Raw genomic sequence first — 20,215 nt, 5'->3', positions numbered from 1 at the left:
AAACAAAACATCTTTGTGGGGTGTCTTATGTATGGGGCCGGATTTGGGCTTGGGGCCTCCTGGGTCCAGGGCTGGTGCATTGTCCACTGTGCCACCTAACCAACCCATAATGACATCCTTAAAATAGGGTTGAGGTGTAGGAGAAATAGACTGGGGGAGGGGGAAGGGGAGCGATGGTCTGGGGAGAGGTTGTTCATATGAAGGAAACAAGAAAAAAGCTTATGATAGGGAGGGGAAGAGGGGGAAGGAATTGGGGAGTGTTTGAACCTTAATATCATCAGAATAGACTCAAAGAAGGACTAACATAAAAAAAAAAAAAAAAAAAAAACTAAACAAAACATATACACCTTGGTCTCCAGGTTCGTTCATCTTAACTCCCAAATACCTTCATTCTACCCAGCTGCGCATAATGAGTTGTTTTCATCAGTTTCCATGAGATCAATTATCATTTCTATTCAAATAATTCCCCAATTATTATATATCCAGCCCTCAACTCATTCCTAAGCTAGAGGTCCATACCAACAACTCCCTGCTGGGCATTTCTACTTGGAGATTCCATATTCAACTCAAATTCAACACGTACAAAACCAGACCTCCTTATCTGCCTCTCTAAAACTAACCCTCTTCCAGACATCCCTCTTTCTCCCAAGGGCAGAACCAGCTTTCTAGTCACCCAAGAACACAACCTCAGAATCATGTTGGTACCTTCCCTCTCCTTCGCCTGACATCCAGTCATTTGCCAGGCCTTGTGAATTCAACACCCATAACACCTTTTGTATCCATCTCATTACCTCCAATTTCATTGCCATCATTTCAGTTCAGACATTTATCATCTCTTGCATGGACTACAACAAGAACCTCCTAATTAATTTCCTTGCTTCCATTTTCTCCCTCTGTCCTACATACACTACCAAAACAATCTTCCTAAAGCACATATCTCTATTCCCCTGCTCAAGAATCTTCACTGGCTTCCTAATGCCCCTCGGTTAAAATGCAAACTTCTTATTGTGGCCTGTAAAGCCCTTTACCATCTGGCACCCACCTATCTTGCCAAGTTTATTTCATAGCCCTTCCATGCACTCCATGGCTACCAAACATGCTTGCTTGTCTTCTGGTCGTCCAAACTCACCCCTCAAGTTATGTGCTAGTGCCTAAGCTAATCAGTCCCCCATATTTGGGGTGCCCTCTCTCCTGAACCACTGGGCTTTAAAGAATCTTAACCTTAGCTTGTCTCAGGTTCAAGAGACTTTTCTGGGCAACCATGTTAGTATTCTTCCCCCTACTCCTTCTTACCTTCCATCTTTCATTATTTACATGTAATATCCTGAAGTAGAATGTAAACTCCTTGAGGGTAGGAGCAGCTGTTTTTCTTTTCTTTGTATTCTTGGCACCTGGCACAAATGTCTTGCGTACGACAGGTACTTAATACATTTTTTGTTAGTTTGAATGGAATAGCAACCTTGGAAATCTACTATCAAGTCTATGGAAAAGGACACAGGGAAAAGTCTTTGTGGAAGTTTGAAAACCACAGTCAGCCCTGTGACCATCCTCCAAGTACAAGAATCCCAAGACCAGCCAGCAACTCTTTGAGATGCAGGAACAGGGGCTGTGGCAAGCTAACTGCTTTCAAGGAGGACAGGGCCTGTACCTTCTTTTCACAGAACCTAGTAAAGAAGGGAAAGGGGTGAGGAGGAGACATGGCATCTGGAGCCTTGGGGTCTAACTCTTCCAGGAACCAGCTCCATCTTAGTTTTTTAATTTTGTAAAACACAGATAGAGCATATGATTCAAAAAGTCTTTCTGTGAAACTCTCATGAGCCGAACAGTACTCTAAGTTCAGGAAACAGTCGTATGTAAAAAAATACAATCATGTAAAATAACAGGGCTTTCAAAAACCTTTTTTTCACTTCCCTGAAGAAAAGTTGAAGGAACCAAGAGAAATGAACTAAGTGGTAAACACTGAGCAAACTCACCTCAATCCCAGAAAACAAACAGACTCTTAAGGGCCAATTGTTACAAGTCTTGCTCAAGTTCATTTAGACCTCGATCCAGAAGGTACTGCATTAAGCAGTCAGGAACGACTTCTGCATGGGGGCTTGTAGTGGGGAGTTATTGTTCTGAAGAAGGGCTAGGAACTCTTTATTAACTTAGAAATTTTTCGTTGCCCTTTCCCCTTAGGTCCAGAGCAAATAGTGGAAGGCTAGCACAACTAAACATTTCTAAATATGTTGTAATTTAGAAGACTGAGCAAAACTGAAGAGCCTTAACACATTACCAACAGAAGAAACAAAGGTATAAGTTTTGGAAAAAAATGACAATATAAAAGCACTAACCATATACATATATACATATATATATATATATATATACACATACATACATATATGTAGATATATAAACATACTTTATATTTTATAAAATAATAAAAGGAGGTTTTTGGGGGGTTTGGGTTGGTTTTTTTGGGGGGGGGAGGGCAATGAGAGTTAAGTGACTTGCCCAGGGTCACAGAGCTAGTGTCAAGTGTCTGAGGTTGGATTTGAACTCGGGTCCTCCTGAATCCAGGGCCGGTGCTTTATTCACTGTGCCACCTCACTGTCCCTAAAAGTTGTTTTCTTTACCTAAGAAGTGGTTACATTTGGGGCAGATGAAGAATTCTCTCTCTCCTAGACAAAAAATGCCTTTGAGGTGTAGAGGAGAGTTTTTGACCTAACTTGAAATAAGCATTCTAGAGTCACACTAGAAGCATCTACAGAGTACTTTACAATCTACACAGCGTTTTCCATACACTCTCTCACTTGAGATGCCCCGACAGGGGGTGGGCCTTACCAAGAGGCATGATGGACAGATATTTGCCACGGAACTTGCTGGTGATTTTGATTTCCTGTCGTAATGTCCAGCCATTTTTGGATTCAGCATGGTGTGCAGCAGCAGGAGGATGGTGGCTCACCTTGAAGAAATGAGAGATAAAAATATGGAGGAAGAAATGAAAGGGAAAAAACTGGAATGTTTGTGCTGTTAGAATCTTAGAGAATGACTAGTCCGACTCATCGTTTTACAGATGAAGATGACGCTGATGGAGAAAGGGCCAGCCGTTTGCCCAGGTTTGTGTAGCTCGATGGGAGCAGTCAAGGTGAGGGGTCTCCCCATTCTGGCTCCAAGCTTCTCTGAATGAAGGAAGCATTATTAGGTTCTTCAGACACGCTAAATCTGGGGCTACAAAGACAAAGATAACATGGCCCCTGCTCTTAAGGAGCTCTGCTTCGACTGGGGGAGCTGCCAGTCGGATGAAAAGGTCGCGTGGTCCCTGCATGCAACAGCAACGCCGATGGCAAGGTCTTTTCTTTAAGGTCAGCTCCACTGATAAAATCCCATCAGTTTCTGATGTGAAACCATCGGACAGTGCCAAGGCCAAAGACTCTGGTGACAAGAATCTTCTCTGGGTCGCCAGCAGCTGTGACCGCAGAACTGGCAGGAGCAGCTTCGAGGCCGGGAGTACCAGCACTGCCAAGGTCGGGGTACAGATCTCCATCGGGATCCAAGGGGAGATGAGTGAGTGTCAAGGCGGTGAGAGTGGCCCAACCCACCTGACCCAGGCAGTGCCTCTCTTCTGGGGTGTTCTGTTGCTTCGGCCAGGCTGACCTGCCAGTTCTGGGGGTAGCAGCCAGACGGCTGTTGGCAGGGGCGGTTGGTTCCCTCTCCCTTCAAGGGTCAGGCTGGACACAGGGCTGTCAGCGGAGGGAAGGCAGGGCGCTGCCACCCTCAGTACGGCCATCTAGCAGTAGCCGCCCGCGCTGATTAGGGAGGTGGTCTCTTCAACAATGATTTATTCCCTCAATGTTGCCCACTAGGGTGAGGGGAAAGAGACTGGACCGGAAGCAAGTATAGTGGCCTGGAGGTGCTGACTCTTGGTTTCATGGTCTGGGACGTTTAGACGGCAGACAAGACAGCGGTGGTCGTTTGACTTGACCGGCACTTGCTGCTGCCTGTCTCCCCCAGAGGGCCTTGCTGTCCCGGCTAGGCGGGTCGGCCTGCCCGGGGGCACAACACTCTTGACACTTACTAGCCTGGGAGAAAAAACGGACCCACAGGATTCAGCCACTACACGTTAAAGGGGAGAACAGAAGGTCGGGACAGAACGGGAACCTCTGGAGGTGTGGGACACAAGAAGGCGAGCTGTTCCACTAACTGTGAGTTTCCCCTCCACGTAAAGAGGCCCCTCTAAGGCCCCATCGCCCCGCACCCTCCCAACAAAGCCCCAACACCCCGCAGCCTCCCGACAAGGCCCCTCACCTGCTCACAGAGGGATCGGTAGCCGTTCTCCTCGAGCCGGTCCAGCTCAAAGGTCTCTCCAAGGAGTGGGTTGAATGGCTTGCTGGTACGGAAGACGGTAGTGGAGTAGGAGGACACGGTGAAAGCCGCCACGTAGCACAGCTGCTCTAGGGAGTCCTCACATTTTGCAGCTCGGTCTAATAGTTCATGATACTCCAAATCTTCAGTGAGGCGCTGGAGCATGGACAGGGGCTCGTTAAAGTTCACCTGACGGGAAAAGAGAAAGGCCACACTTGTTGGACATATCCTTAAGGATCTATTGCCAAGGCATAGCAGGAACCCTGCACAGCTATTCTTTTATAAACTAGGAAATGGGGAGACCCAGAGGTGGAGAGCTTTGGTCAGTGACAGAGCAAGTCAATGGAGGAGGTACAGGCCTCTTGGTCCAGGGCTTCATCTCCAACATCAACCTTGCAAATCAATGCCCCCTCTCTGGTGAGGGAGCCAGACCTCACAGAAGATGAGGAGTAAAGAATATTTTTACGTGAACACGTGCAGAGCTGGGGAAGAAGGTGGGTTTTTCTTTCTTTTTTTTTTTGGTGAAGCAATTGGGGTTAAGTGACTTGTCCAGGGTCACACAGCTAGTAAATGTTAAGTGTCTGACGCTGGATTTGAACTCAGGTCCTCCTGAATCCAGGGCTGGTGCTCTATCCACTGCGCCATCTACCTGCCCCTGAAGGTGGGTTTTTTCCAAGCACCTAAATATTAAGGAGACTTAATTTTAGGTACAGGAAGTTCCCAACTTATAAAGGGACTTTTGAAATTGTTTTTTCAGCTTTAAAACAAGCTGGCTACTTAGATGCCTCTGTTTTTCCCATAGAAACAATGTTAGAAATGTTGCTTAGGTTTCCAGGATGGATCACTAAAGTCTATTTATTTAGCTCATAATGTGACTGAGCTACACAGTACCAGCCTAAGCTCTAAGTGCTAGAAATAAGTGATGACATGAGACACAAAGTACAAGGAAAAAGAGTTTCTGGCCCAACGCCAGCCCTGGGCACAACTTCAGAGCAGGATTTCCCTTGAGCACCCTCCCATCTTTTCTGCACTTGCCCCCTCTACAGAGGGCCCTCTTTCCTAGCCTTCAGCCCTTGGACTCTGCCCTACAGCTCTCCTTTAGGGAGTTGAAGCTCCCACTTACTCCAAACCCCGAGCATGTTCTTCTGTTCCCTCCTTGGAGCTGATCTCAACCAGAAAGGTGAAAATATGACTCACTGATGGGCCTATAACCCTTTTAGAATGTTTCAATTTTTTAAAGTTATGATGAACCCCCAACTCTAATTCATTGAATTCCATAAGCACGAGCAAAGTCAAGAATTTCGGGCAGTGCGGGCACAGTGTCTTGGTGTGGCTGGCCACTGGGCAGCTCAGCTCTCCCTGGATACTTCTGCTTCCTTCCACCCCCTGCTGCAGAGTCCAGACTCTACAACTCCAATTTTTCTCCTCTGCTTTCATGGCTGTGCCACCAGGGGCTATAGGAGTAAGGAGGGGAAGAGCAAGAACAACTGTTCCTAAGGAAAAGTCATTTCAAAATCAAAGTCCTACATTTTTCAAGGAAGGCTGGTCTTTATTTTAGATGATGCCAAAATCTGCCCTGTTAACATACTCAATGCAGCTAGGTGGCACAATGGATAGAGCATCAGCCCTGAAGTCAGGAGAACCGGAGTTCAAATCTGACCTCAGATACTTGACACTTACTAGCTGCGTCACTTAATCCCAAATGCCTCGCAAAAGACCCCCCAAAATACAAAACAAAGCACCAATACTCTACACTGTATCATGCTCATCTGTAGATATTGCCCTATTTTCCCTTTCTCCCTCCCCAAGGTAGAATGAAAGGATCACGTGTTTCATTTCTGTATCCTCTGAACCTTACAGAGTCCTTGGCACAAAGTATTTATTGAGTTGAGTTGAACCGAATTACAACAAAGGCGACAGCAGCCAGCGGCACCTCTGATATCTCACCTCTCCAGGGAGAAAATGGAAGGAGAACTAAAGGCGAAGTCAAAAGCCCTGGGCTCTCAGCCTTGCTCTGCTCTTGCCTACCATCTGTGACATCCAGAGCCTCCCACTCCTCTTCCGGAAACGAGGAGGTAAGGCAAGGTGAGCTGTGGAATCACTTCAAGCTCTGAATCCACGATGCTGCCTGTGCAAAGGGAGACACCCAGGGCCGCCACCAGTCCCTGCTGCTGACAAGTTTGGCTTCATGCTGGTATACAGGAACCCTCTGGAGCAGCATTCAGGTGACAGTCACAACTACTCATGTTTCTATAGCCCTTATAGCTTTACAACAGTCTGGCAAATATTCCTACTCCCACTTTCCAGAGGAGGAAACTGAGGCTCAGGAAATTCAAGTGACTCAGCCAAGGTCACAGAGCTAGTATGTGCTGCCGCTGGGGTCAGCAGGGAGTTCTCTCCTGACCCCAAGTCCGCAGTCTTTCCACGGAGCCATCTACCTCTGAGACCAGATACTGACTGACTGATACGGGTCACATCCCTCCCCACGAAGGCCTGTGCAAACTGCCATGGCTCCAATCTAGCCATAGAGCCAGAGTCTCACCGGCATTGGGATCTTGGAGAGTTCCTTTCCAATACAGTTCTTCATTATACTCCATAAATTGAGGCTGTAGTTTGGCTTATAGGGAATTCGTGTTCTTTTTTCCTTCTTCGTCTCTTCCAGCTGATGTTTATACTGGGGAAGAGATAAAATGCATACAATCACCTCCAAGAAACAGGAAAAAAAGCAACCCTCTTCCCTAGTCTATGATAAACACCAAAGGTGAAATTCCATCTTCCTCCTGGCTCTTTTCAAGTGAATTGCCACCTGGAGTCAGTCCCCCCAAAGAGCCCCACCAATAACCTTATCTCTTCCCCAAATCTGCTAATAACCCTTCTCACAGTGAAGAACTACCTGTTCATCCAGGCTGATGTCGCTGCTGGCCCCACTGATATTGCTGCCAGTCCGTCTGAATGAATGGAAAAAGCAGGAAGATTAGAGCAAAGATTAGAACTGTAAAGTTCTCATTCTAGGCATTATCTTTCTAAAATCAAAAAGCTGCCGGACTGCATAGACATCTCTTAAAGAAAGTAGTACAAGCAGTGGCAGCGGGCCGAGTGTAGGCTGCAGTGACGCACTCCCGCACACAAATCCGGCAGACAGCCCACCACCTACCAAAGAACCCAGTGTAACTCCTGAGAGCAAACTTCAAGGCTCGCCTCACTGCTGCGGCAGCCTCTCACCTGCGGAGGTCACAAGCTTTGGATCCCGCAGGGGTGGGGAGTGAAGATGAACTTACTTGTGGCCCAAGCTCTCAGGCATGGCGATGATCTCAGGGGCATCAAAGAATTCATTGTCATCATCTTCATCGCTCACATCTGCTTTGCCAGAACAGATCTGATCTGCAAGGGGAAGGCCAGGCTGACACTCTTTGTCTTCGTTTTCCCAGAATCCTGAGCATTTTTGTTTTTTTTTTAGTGAGGCAATGGGGGTTAAGTGACTTGCCCAGGGTCACACAGCTAGTAAGTGTTAAGTGTCTGAGGCTGGATTTGAACTCAGGTCCTCCTGACTCCAGGGCCGGTGCTCTATCCACCATCTTGAGCATTCTTAAATACCAAGTATACACAGCAAGAAGCAGGGACAGAGAAAATAAGGCAAGGGAAGAGCCTGGCCTGCTGGAAATCACTCCAACTTTATGTGGAGTAAGTAAACAAAGAGAATGGGACAGTCGCACTGGCCCCAAGAGGTTAGATGTTCTGTGTCCTGGTAGCAGCAGACAGCCTCCAAGTGATGCAACAGGCCTGTTCAAGAGGCCACCAGGGCCCGACCGCTTACCTTTCACAGAACCGGCACTGCCAGGGGCGTTTGCTGGCAGCACCGTGGCCCCTCGGAAAGCCCTCTCCAGGTGGTTATGCTGTTTGGCCAGCTGCTCCAAGGTCTCCTCCAGGCGGATACGCTGGTCTCTTTCATACTGCAGAGACTTCTGCCACTTCTTGCTATGCGTCTGGGCCAACATCAGGAAATCCCTGCAGGCCTAGATGGCAACAGAACTGACACAAGTCATTCGTTTGATCTCCAAAGAGCCCCACAGAGTGAAGGGTCTCCCATGCTGAGAAACTTTACCCTGGCCAGTCATGGTATATTCCTAGTCCCTAGATTCAATGACAGCCACTTTCCCACTACAATCAAGGTCAAATCCAGGAGAAAAGAACATTTCTGCAGGAGAGTCAATTTGCTAATGCTCTCATGGTCTCCAGGACCAAAGAAACGCCAAGTGAGCAGCAAGCATGGCCCAGGACTTCTGACACCACAAATGATGATATCTATCCCTGCAGATGAAATCATGAGGCAAATGGAGGAACAAAAATATGACAAGAGTAATCAGCTCTTCACAGAATGAAGAACCGTGCACCAAGTAGGGGAGAATATCTGGCCAAACTCACTGAAACTGGGATGATGGGCCAGACCAGGTGATGCTTCTGGGCTTGAGGGTAACCTAGATGGAGCACTAAGTGTAAAATTCTTTATTCTCTAGCCTTCTCACTTTATAGAGGTATGGGAATCAAGCCTAAAAGTACAACTGAGAGCAAAAGAAAAGTTTGATGCTTCAAATTTCAGGATCATAATAGGATTCAGGGTCAGGTCTCCTTCACCTTGGTTAGACCAATTTAGAAGAAGAAAATGAGAACAGAAAAGGACCTCGGAAATCATTTAGTCCGTGTCCCTTTTTTTACACAGAAACAAAATAGAAAGATTTGAAAATCTCGAAAACTGAGCTCTAAGGAAGCAGCAAGCCTATTTCTCCTTAGGATAGTGCTTCTCAATTCAATATATTTTCCCAGTTTCATTGCTACAAACACAGAAATCCGAATATATAGACTCTAATTTGTCATTAAGTGGGAGATCAAGGGCATATAGACTAAAAGCAGAATGCATTTTACAGAGTACCTGAATCAGAAAAGGATGAGGGCAAGCCAGGGAGGGCAAAAAACAAGCAAAGTAAACTGAAAGAAATGCTAATCCATCTCTGAAACCAAATGGCCATGTTCTCCCCTCAAGGCTCAGCTTGGATGAGCCTTCACTGTCAGGAAGCCTTTCCTGACAACTCCCTATACCCTCAACTCCAATGATTTTCTCCCCACAGCCTTTTTCTGGATCTCTCCAGTGACCGATCTATGTGCATGGCTTGGCCCCCTTCCCTACTACAGAACACAGGACTTTCTTCAGAGCAGAGCTGGCCAGCTGCTCAATTCTGTGGTCCCAGCACCTGGCACAATGCCTTGCCATATTGCTATTGAACAGGATGGAACTGCCAGAGCCTAAAAGAATGAAGAAATAATAATGTCCATAGAGTACAATACACAAGTGGGAATGTTAATGAGAGAAAAGATGACAATTAAAGGAGACAGTTGAGCAAATGTTAAAATAAGAGGGCGCTGTCCTTTAGATTTTGAATGACGTCTATGTGTAGAGGAGATATTTTCTCCCCTTTGACAACTAATCTCTAACATTTAAACAACATTTTGGGGCTCATGAAGCACTTTATATACATTATTCGCTGGATCAGGCCGTGTGGTGAGCTCCTACTGTATGTGCAGCACTGTGTTAGAACCTGGGCGAGACAGAAAATTCAATGGACTAAGTCCCCACTCTGAGGGCACTGACACACATGGATAGTTATAACTGCCAAGAACAGAGGGTCAGTACGCTCTAAGACAAGATGCTAGTCCTGGAGCCAAGAGAAGACCTGAACAGAAATACTGCCTCTGACACGAACTGTGGCATGTTGCTATCCCCATTTTATAGATGAAGAAACAGAGGCTCAGAGCTTTGGGGAGCTTGCCCACAGTCACACAACCAATACATGTGAGAGGCAGGAAACAACCCTCCCCCTTGTCTGACTCCGAGCCCACACTGCCATGTCATTTGGCCCTTTCTCGTTATTTTGTTTAGGAAAAGCTCCAAGTGAGCTTCTCTGCTCCTAACTTAATCACCTATCTTGATTATGTGGCGAGACTCTGCCAGAAGAGAACTAATGGAGTCAGAGGTTACTCTTCAAAAGACAAGATGTTTGGGAGAAAGATGATGGGCCTGGTTCAATGGCTGGAATCATGGGGGTCCCCCATCTTTCTACATACATTTCTCTAGAGCAGATGGCTCAAACAAGTTGTTTTCTTGAACAGTTATTAAACCCCTACTGCATGCACACAAGAGTGGTAGGACTGGGGGAGATACAAAGTCACTGGTCTCACGGTATTTCTAGTCTAACAGCAGAGAGGAAGCACAGAGAAGGAGTGATGGGTCTGGAGTTGGGAAGACTCCAATTCCAAATGCTGCCTCTGACACGTAGTGACCATGGGCTAAAGTGCCAAATTTCTCTGAACCTCAGTTTACTCATTTATGAAATGGGGAAAACTTTACACATAGTACCCATGGTACTTACCTCACAGGGCTGTCATAAGGATCAAATGAGCTCATGTCTGGAAAGCCCCTGTGTCAACTCTTACTCTATTTATACAGTACAAAAGTATCATCAAAATGTGGGAAGTCTGTATCCCAAAGAGATCATTAAAAAAAAAGGACCCACATGTACAAAAATATTTATAGCAACTCTCTTTGTGGTGGCAAAGAATTGGAAATCAAGGGAATGCCCATCAATTGGGGAATGGCTGAACAAGCTGTGGTATATGAATGTAATGGAAGACTACTGTGCTGTAAGAAATGAGAAGCAGGCAGATTTCAGAGAAACCTGGAAAGACTTAAGTGGATTGATGCTGAGGGAAGTGAGCAGAACCAGGAGAACATTGGACACAGTATCAGCAACATTGTGTGATGATCAACTGTGACAGGCTTGGCTCTTCTCAACAGTGCAATGATCCAAGACAACTCCAAAGGACTCATGATAGAAAATGATCTCTCCACAACCAGAAAAAAAGATCTGTGGATTCTGAATGCAGATTGAGCCATAGTGTTTCTACTTTTTTTTTTCTTTCTTGAGGTTTTTCCCTTTTCTTCTGATTCTTCTTTCACAGAAGAAACTTATCCCAAGTCACAGAGGCAGTAAGGCGTAGAATGAGGATTCAACCCTAGGTGCCCTAATTGCAAATCTAGTAGCTTTTCACTATTATCTCACAGTGTCTTCACTTCTTTTTTTTTTTTTTTAGTGAGGTAATTGGGGTTAAGTGACTTGCCCAGAGCCACACAGCTAGTAAATGTTAAGTGTCTGAAGCCGGCTTTGAACTCAGGTACTCCTGACTCCAGGGCCAGTGCTCTATCCACTGCACCACCTAGCTGCCCCCGTCTTCACTTCATTTAAGATGGAAAAACTACTCAAATATTTTTCTCAAGAATCTTCTTCCACCCCATGATTCTTCTAACACTTAAGTGAGATCGGAACAAGATATCTTGTCAGGTTGGTCACTCTGTTTTTTGTCCATGCTTAAGTTGCTCTTACCACTCGGTGTCTGGAGGTCAGAAAAGGACAACAGAGCTGCTCTGTATTTACCTAGCATTTGTCACCTCACAAAGCAGAGGAAGCATTCTCTCTACATCCCTGATCCTCCAGACAAGATCCACCTGCAGCAGGAACCTGCCCACCTTACAGAGGGATCCCCAAAATACAGAGGATTTTTCTTTGTATCCTTGAATTACCTCCAAAAACAAGTGGTGAAACTGGACAGCGTCCTCAAGCTTCCTAAAGTTTCCTCTAACATGTTATCTAGCAGACCCGTTTATTCCACTCTGGGCCAACATGCGCAAGCAGGGCAGGAACCAGCAGGCTTGACTTTAGGTCCCATAAGAGCCCTTCTGTCTACCTGAGCAGGACACAAAGGGTCATTTCAGCTGGGCACCCTGTTTCCCTTTAAGCAACAAGCCTAGTAATTCTAGTTCCAGGAGCAATGAAGCGAAGCCTGATGCTCTATGCTAAGAAGGCTCCCATTTCAGCATATGTACAGGAGCTATTCTAGTCAGGAAAGGAAGCAAGGGGCCGACTGGTACAGGATTTGCACTTACGTTAATCATGGCGTTGGAGGTGATCCTGAAGAGTGTGGCACGTTCATTGACCTGCTTGATCTTCTCATTACTCTCAGCGGGCAACTTGAGGGATTCAAGCTCACTGAGGGATCGCTGGAGAGCTGTGCCGTGCTTGGCAATCAGGTCATTGCATGTGCTCAAATCTTCCACTTTGCTGGAGAGGGTCCGAAGCGTATTCTGCAGCTCTGTCTTATCAGTTTGAGAGACCGACTCTTCATCTCCAGATTCATCTGTGGGAGAAACAAAACAAATGAAGTGACTCTGAGCCAGGGCACATGTTCCAGGGAACCAGCCAGAGTGCACCAACTCTGGACACACCTAAAATGGGTGCTTATCATGTTTGCAGGCCCTAGGGAGGCTAGATGAGTACTGAGGAAGGGGGAGCTGAATGGCTCCTGGGCTCAGCAGTGGGTTATTAGAACCTTTTACCTCTAGTTTGCCGCTTCCAATCCAGCCCAAGCTGACTGTTACTGAAAATCCACTACCATCTGTTGGCTGCTCAGTGGGCCCTGTATGAAACGAGTTGAGAATCTCAGTCTAATTCCTTGTGGACAAGAGTCCACATCACAAAATCCAGAATTGGAACTAAATTGCCTCTAGGCAAAGGTGGACTCAGGGGTCAGAGATGTTAAAGGGCATTCATTTGAGACCTGGGAAACTGCCTAAGGCAGTACTCTGCTGACTGATTCTCTAGTACGGAGGACTAAATGAAGACGTTTATGTCTAAGAGTCACTAGCTCTATTGATTATTGGCCCTAAGAGTGTAACAGCTCACTTAAATTAGCATTAAAAATTATGAGATCCACCTCAGTCTCCCTAATGAGGGAGAAAGACACTGAAACATGAATTTACAACACTGTGCTGTCTTTGCTATGTCAACCCTAAAAATGGCATTGCAGTAAGGAGAAAACAGTCCTATAAATGACCACCCTAAGTCAGCCTCCATGGAACCATTCAACTCAGCCTGACTAAAATCACTTATGTCCATGTGGGGTACGTTGCCAATTCCCTGGAGGACTGTTTGGATGGAAAATCAAGAGCATACAGAGGCAATTCATTTTATAGAGACCACGGTAGCAATAGAGCTTTCAGGCAGGAAAGTCTGCATATCCCATTTTAAAGAAGCAGCCGAGATTTATATTATGTCCGATAATTTAGACTCAAATGAAGAGTCAAGTCAGAGGACGCCATCAAGCTCAGGCTATGGGACTTAGGATGTGATGAATAAATAATGAATTCAGAAATAAAATCCCACAACAGTGAAGTGAGAAGTAAGTGAAAATGCTACTGGAGCCAGACTGTGGCTTTGTAGTAACTCAAAGATTAACTCATTGGTCAAAGGGAAAGTTTCCTGAACCTATAATGTCATATTAAAGCATCAGGTAGACAGTTTGTATTAAAAAGAGAAAAGTTCTTGGTAAAATACACCTACAAGAATATTGCTATGGGTTGATGAACAGCAGGACAACTTTTAAGGTCCAATTAGCAGAGCATGATGAGACCAAAGAAGACACCAACAAGGAAGTTCACCACGTGCCTCTCTCTTTCCTGTCTGCCCCCACTCACCTGACTCTGCCAGCATCTTCACAGCCTTTGCTTTTGCCAGTTCCAAGGCCGTCACCCAGCGCTGACGCTCCACTTCTGAGCTGGCCTTCAAGTGGTAAGTCTGAGCCCCGCCATTGGAGATGATAAAGTTGCAGGAGTCCTCCACAGTGATATTGGCAGTAGCCAGGTTGATGGTTCCTCGGCAGGTGTGACGCATTTCTGCCTTTGATCTACACCAAGGAAACAAAAAAAACCAAGCCCGGTAGAATAGAGCTGAAAATCTAACCTCCATCACATTCCATTCCCTTTCAATACCCTAAGACATCTGAAAAGACAACAGACCTACAAACCTGCAAATTCTAGTCAGAGCTTTTGTGCCTGGTTCCAACATGCATAGCAGGCTACGTGGGGTTGTCTTCCAAGCCTATAAATGCTAGTTCCAAGTTGGAGAACACCCTGCTCTGCCATACCTCTCGCTATCAGTAGAGTTACTTTTTACTGATGAAGTTATGCCTAAGGACTTTAGTTACTTCTCCCACCATCCCAAAGGACTAAGTGTAAGTTGTAGCATCTTCATGAGGTGTTTTATGCAACATATTTGCTACTTATAACATGTTACACTTAAGTATCCACTCCTCTAGTGCATCTCTGCAACAGTTTCAGTGGGGTAAGGATGAGACAAGATGAAAATGCTCACCCTGGGTTCTAACACCATGATCAATTCAACAAAGGTATTAGCAGAGTGTGAAAATTCTCTCAGACCTTTTAAAAACAAAGCTCAGCAAATGCAGTGTGGAGTTGCTTCTTAGCCTGAAGCAAACTTTTATTTTTGTCAAAATGGGCCATGGTCTTCCTGGCATAGGCTCCCAAGACCCACTGAGTCTCCTGATGAGGAGCCCTAAAGCACTCTATTCCTTCCTAGCTAGGTGAGATTTTAGCAGACCTGCTTCTGATTGTCAGTGTAGAAGTTCCCCTGAGCTCCCTGACTGGCAGGTCTATTAATAGCACTAACTTCTGGAGCTTTATGACACCGCTCAGAGACACAACAACCAGCAAGAGATCTTTCATTAAATAATAAGCCTCAGTTAAATCTATATGTTTGCAAGGGAAGCAGAAATGTGCAAGACTCTGGAGCCCTCCCAATGCCAACTTCCCCACTTTACAGAAAGTCATTGATCAGGCCCTCCCAATAAAAAGTAGCCTGGTTGCTGAGACTGTGCTCTGTTCAACCCAGGCACACAAAGAGATCAAAGTCCCTTGCCAACCCTGGGTAAGAGACCAAACACACCTGGAATGTCCTGAATTCCGACATGCCAAAAAGGGCACACATTGCACCCTTTCTTCTAAAAAGGTGCTAAAAAAAAGTTTGCTCACTCTCTCGCTCAGGAGAATCCAGTTTTTTCTGACCACTGTTTCCCTGTGCCCCTCCCTGCCCCCAACTGTGAAAGAAAGCAAGTCTTCTCCCCAGACCATGCATTTCCCTTCCCTCTACCTGATACGCGTGTAACACGAGCCCATGCCGAAGGCTATTTGCACCCCCCTCAGGCTTCAGTTACTCTATGAATAATACAGGCCAAATTCCAGGCACACAGCTGACACATAGGCTCACCCTTCCAAGGGCACCACCTGGCCTCTTCATCGCATTCCTTCTTGTTGGCAATTTCCACAAGCTACTTCATGGGAATCTCTTGTACCCAGGCTGATATCCCCAAACTAACCACTTAGTCTTTAGAAAAGTTTTTCCAACCACCATAGAGGGCTGTGGTTTTCAAGAGCCCATTGGTGAGGCCTGCTTCAATTCAGTTCTGTTGGGTTCAGGTGCCTGCTTCTAAATGCCTAGTGAATAAGGAGAGACACGATGCTCATGAGATTGGGGGGTTCTTAAGGGAATATGGTATTAAGGGGTATTTCCTGGCCCTAAAGCTTTTCCTTTAAAAATATAGTTGAGTGGGTAGGGGGCAGCTAGATGGTGTAGTGGATAGAGCACTGGCCCTGGAGTCAGGAGGACCTGAGTTCAAATCCAGCCTCAGACACTTAACACTTACTAGCTGTGTAACCCTGGGTAAGTCACTTAACCCCAATTGCCTCACCAAAAAAAAATATATATATATATTATATATATATATATATATATAGAGAGAGAGAGAGAGAGAGAGAGAGAGAGATAACAGAACCCTGGGCAGAGGGTTTATAGCTGAGGATCTAGAAGGCCAGGCAGATGCTTCATTTCCAAGACATAAAATGCTATATATAAAGACACATGACGGTGGCACAAGAACAAGGGCTAAGAACTAGACTTGCAAGAACAAGGAAGGACAACACAGAAGTATGGGTATAGAAAAAGCAAGTTAGCTTCATAGGGATTGCTTTCGAGGGCAAAGATGGAATTAAAAAGCAGCTCAGCCACCTAGGGCTTTGGCGTTTACAAAGCATTCCCCAGGAGGGAGGCGGTACATGTTTTATCATCCCCATTTTGCAGGTGAGGAAATCAAAACTTGAGAGGTTAAGTGACTTGTCAAACGTCCCACAGCTGACGGCTGGCAGAGCCGGGACCTGACCCCAGGTCCTCTGATTCCAAGCCCATTGGCCTTGGACCTCCACCCTGCTGCACAATTCATAGGTATATCATGGGAAAGTGAGGAGTCTCACTGATAGCATGAAAATCACAAAGCTGACTAGCGAGCAATATTGAGTTGTGGCCCCAAGTGTAGTTCTTGGCGTTAACCTAAGATCCTGTTGGCTGGTTGGCATGTGAGCAGCATTCTTCAGGGAACAAGGTAACTCTATAGTAGCAGTTCTCAGACTTTTTGGTCTCAGGACACCTCACTCTTTCGTTTAAGTGGATATCTGTTGATGTTTAGAATGCATCGAATACATCTAGTGATACATTTTAGTAATATTATATTATTAATAGTTTTGACCCGAAAGAGTCTCGGGGATCCTCAATTGGTCCAGATCACACTTTGAGAACCTGTGATCTACATTTGCATCTCAATATGTCTTGGATTATATTTTATCTTAGGTCAGAAATTGCTCAGAGAACTGACAAGAGTTCTCTAGAACTATGACAGTTAGGCTACAGGGACATCCAAGACCCTAACAGACTAACCAGATTTATTTGGCAGGAATCGGGGTCAGGAAAAAGTCACCACAAAAATCAAAGCTTCCTTGTCTATATTCCATTTTTTGGAGAGGAAGGAACCAGATGAGGAGAGGCAAAATTTAACTAAGTCTAAATTCTGCCTTCCACTCAGGCTGATAAAGGAAATATGACGGGAGTCAGAAAACTGACTGCGAGCCCAGTGACTAGCAGGAAGGAGGAGAAATGCAGCCGGCTGGCTAGTGCTACATTTCCAACACTCTAGTGTGAGCCGAGAATCCTGAACCCTGCAGTGGAGAGTACTGTGGAAAAGGCCCTAATTCAATGAAACATTTGTCAAGTGTCTTACCTGACATCCTACACTCAAGTGCACTCCAAAGCCAAGGTCTAGGAGCATAATTACTACAGGCCAATGACCATCCTCTTCTACTGAATACTTCAATCCAATGAAATCAGTACCCAGACTGACTTTGGGAAGACCTAGTTAGACTAGCTGGACCCTTCCTTTGCACTGGGTTGCACTTAATACAACTAATATCAGAAAGGGAGAAGGGTGATAGGGGTGTGGTGGGGATCAAGGATCCTGTAAGGGACTAGCTAGCCAAATAATGCATTTATATGGTAGATGTGTATTGGGTTTTCTGTTTGGTTGGGGGTTTTGAGGGCAATTGTGGTTAAGTGACTTGCCCAGGGTCAGACAACTAGGAAGTATCTGAGGCCGGATTTGAACTCAGGTCCTCCTGATCCCAGGGCCAGTGCTCTGCCCGCTGTGCCACCCAGCTGCCCCGGGTGGGTATCGTTAATGACTAACTGCAGAAGTGCAGTTTTAGGTTTGGGTCTTTAGTACTGTGGAAAGACAGAAATACTCTGTAAGACAGCCCTGAACTCAACGAAGGAAGTACATAACAGAACTAATTGTAATAAAGAGACCTAATCGACTAAGCTGATAGCTTTGGGGTGAGTGGGGACAGGCCTAGATCTACATTAAGACAGCTTGGGGGCAGCTAGGTGGCGCAGTGGATAAAGCACTGGTCCTGGATTCAGGAGGACCTGAGTTCAAATCCAGCTCAGACACATGACACTTACTAGCTGTGTGCCCTGGGCCAGTCAATTAACCCTCATTGCCCAGCCAAAAAAAAAAAAAAAGGAGAGAGAGAGCTTAAAAGACTACTGAGAAGATTCCTGGTTAAACTACATGGCCTCTGAGGCCCCCTTGGACCCAGAGAGTCCATAACACTGACAATTGAAGAAAGGAGTAGAGGTGAACAGGACCCACCCTCTTGGGCCAATCATAAACCGAAAAGGAGGGAAGGCAAAATTCAGGCAAATCTTGGGAAGACAAGGAAGGGAGTAGTAGGGGAGAGTACTGGGGGAAGTAAGAACCTCATTTCCAATAGGAAAGATCTTTGTGTTTAAGGTGTGGTGGAAACCACCTTAAAGGCTAACACAACTGAACTGAGAAGGGTGGAAAAACTAAAGTCTCAGAGCTCTGGGGTAAGCAGGAAGGAAAAATATGTCTCTGGCCCTTTCTAGTTCTGATAGTCTGTTGTTCTCTAAAGTTGTGGAGAATGTTTGAGTTTCCAGAAAGCAATAATATTTATTGAGTTGATAAAGCTGGTTTGAAAGAGAGAATTCCATGTGTTGATCATTCCTGGCAGGTTGTATGTATGTGTTTGTGTGTCTGGAGTTATGTAGGCACTATGTCGTGTCAAATGGACTGGACTAAATGAAGTTAAATTGGGCTTCAAAGAATAACAACTGCAGAGCTGAATATAGGGTAACCCTCTGTGTGTTCTGGGCAGGACGGCTCTCCCAATGTGCTCCAACAGTGTCCTGGGCAAGCCAGCCCGGGATCGAGCCCCGCCAGGGCAGTAGTGACATCTGTCAAAGGGACCTCACCCCGGGGCAGCCTCTGTGCTTCCCAGATAAGCCGGTGCCAGTGACGAGTGTCGGGACGCGAGCGCGCTGCAAAGAGAACTCAAGCCCGGGCACAAAGTTGGGCCGAGGGACCTGTGCTGAGCTGGGGGGCATTTCGGCCGCTCGTGAGGGGCGGGTCAGCCCTGGGGAGGGGGGAGGGCAGGGGCGGGAGCCCCGCTGGGGGAGCTGAGCCCCGGGCACTCCCGTGTGTCCCGATGATAAGCGCGGGGGCCTTAGCCCGGGCTGATCAGTCCCGTGGGAGTGTGAGTGAGTGAGTGTGTGTGTGTGTGTGTGTGTGTGTGTGTGTGTGTGTGTGCGCGCGCGCGCGCGTGTGTGTGCGTGTGTGTGTCCGTGTCCAAGCAGTTCTACGGGATGGGGGCGGACGCCAGGGACGGGGAGCTCACCTCGGCCACCCATCTGCCGCCTGCGTGACCTTGGTCGCGCCACAGCCTCAGTTTCCCTCCCCCTCTCGGGAAAGCGGGGGAGGGGCTGGGCCCTGAACGCCGCGCTCAGGCTGAACTGACCTGTAGTAGCTGAGGAGCCCGTTGCTCAGCACGAACCAGCGCCGCTGGTAGCCCTTGATGTAATTGGTCCATTTGAAGAGCCAGCCCTCCCGGGCCGAGCCGGAGCCCGAGCCCCCGGCCCCGCCGCCCGAGCCCCCCGTGGGCGGAGCCGGGGCGGGGCCGGCCGCCGACCCTCCCCCGGCCGTGGCCGCAGGGCCCGGCCCTGGCCCGGGGCCTCCTCCCGACGCGGCCACCGCGGGGCCCGGAACGACTCCGGGCCCGGGCCCGGAGTCACCGCGTCCTCCTCCTCCAGCTGCGGTCGGCCCCGAGCCTCCGCCGCCCGGTGCGGCGCCCATCGCCGGGCCGGGCCCCACCACTCCCCGCAGCTCGGTCGCCGCCATCGTCCCCAGACACCGGCCCCGGCGGCCCCGCAGCAGCAAAGGCAGCGGCAGCACCCGGACTCTCTCACACTCTCACACACTCACACACACACACACACACACACACACTCACACACACACACAGAGCGCAGCAGCGGCCGCCGCGCAACGTCCACGCCCCGCCTGTCCAGCGGCCGGGAGGCGGGACCACCCTCCGCGGCGGAGGCTTTCCATCGGTGCGATCAGCTGCCACTCGACCAATGGCCCCTCATCATTGGCGGTTCTTCGACGCTGGTCGACTAGCCCCACCCCGAGTTACACCTGGGTGGGACACTTCCGCCAGAGATTCCGTAGATTGGGTGACAGGGAGGTCAATCACATTCAGGCCCTAGTTCATTGGCCCTGGGGG

At 47.4% G+C, this 20,215-nt stretch overlaps 1 protein-coding gene across 1 annotated transcript in view; it reads right to left on the bottom strand.

The window, feature by feature from the left end:
- LOC122730982 (oxysterol binding protein) overlaps positions 1-20,007 on the bottom strand; it is a 33,384-nt gene extending 13,377 nt beyond the window's left edge. The window contains exons 1-9 of the mRNA XM_043970651.1: positions 19,448-20,007; positions 13,928-14,136; positions 12,341-12,591; positions 8,162-8,360; positions 7,626-7,728; positions 7,241-7,295; positions 6,890-7,021; positions 4,291-4,536; positions 2,827-2,947 (exon numbers count right to left, since the gene is read on the bottom strand). Of these exons, the coding sequence (XP_043826586.1) occupies positions 2,827-2,947; positions 4,291-4,536; positions 6,890-7,021; positions 7,241-7,295; positions 7,626-7,728; positions 8,162-8,360; positions 12,341-12,591; positions 13,928-14,136; positions 19,448-19,827 (1,696 nt within the window). The 5' untranslated portion in view covers positions 19,828-20,007. The remainder of the gene's footprint in view (positions 1-2,826; positions 2,948-4,290; positions 4,537-6,889; positions 7,022-7,240; positions 7,296-7,625; positions 7,729-8,161; positions 8,361-12,340; positions 12,592-13,927; positions 14,137-19,447) is intronic.
- Between the last annotated feature and the right edge of the window lie 208 nt (positions 20,008-20,215).

This window comes from Dromiciops gliroides, chromosome 6 (assembly GCF_019393635.1).
Source record: "Dromiciops gliroides isolate mDroGli1 chromosome 6, mDroGli1.pri, whole genome shotgun sequence".
Classification (NCBI taxonomy): Eukaryota; Metazoa; Chordata; class Mammalia; order Microbiotheria; family Microbiotheriidae; genus Dromiciops; species Dromiciops gliroides.
This window is presented reverse-complemented; position numbering and strand designations above follow the sequence as displayed.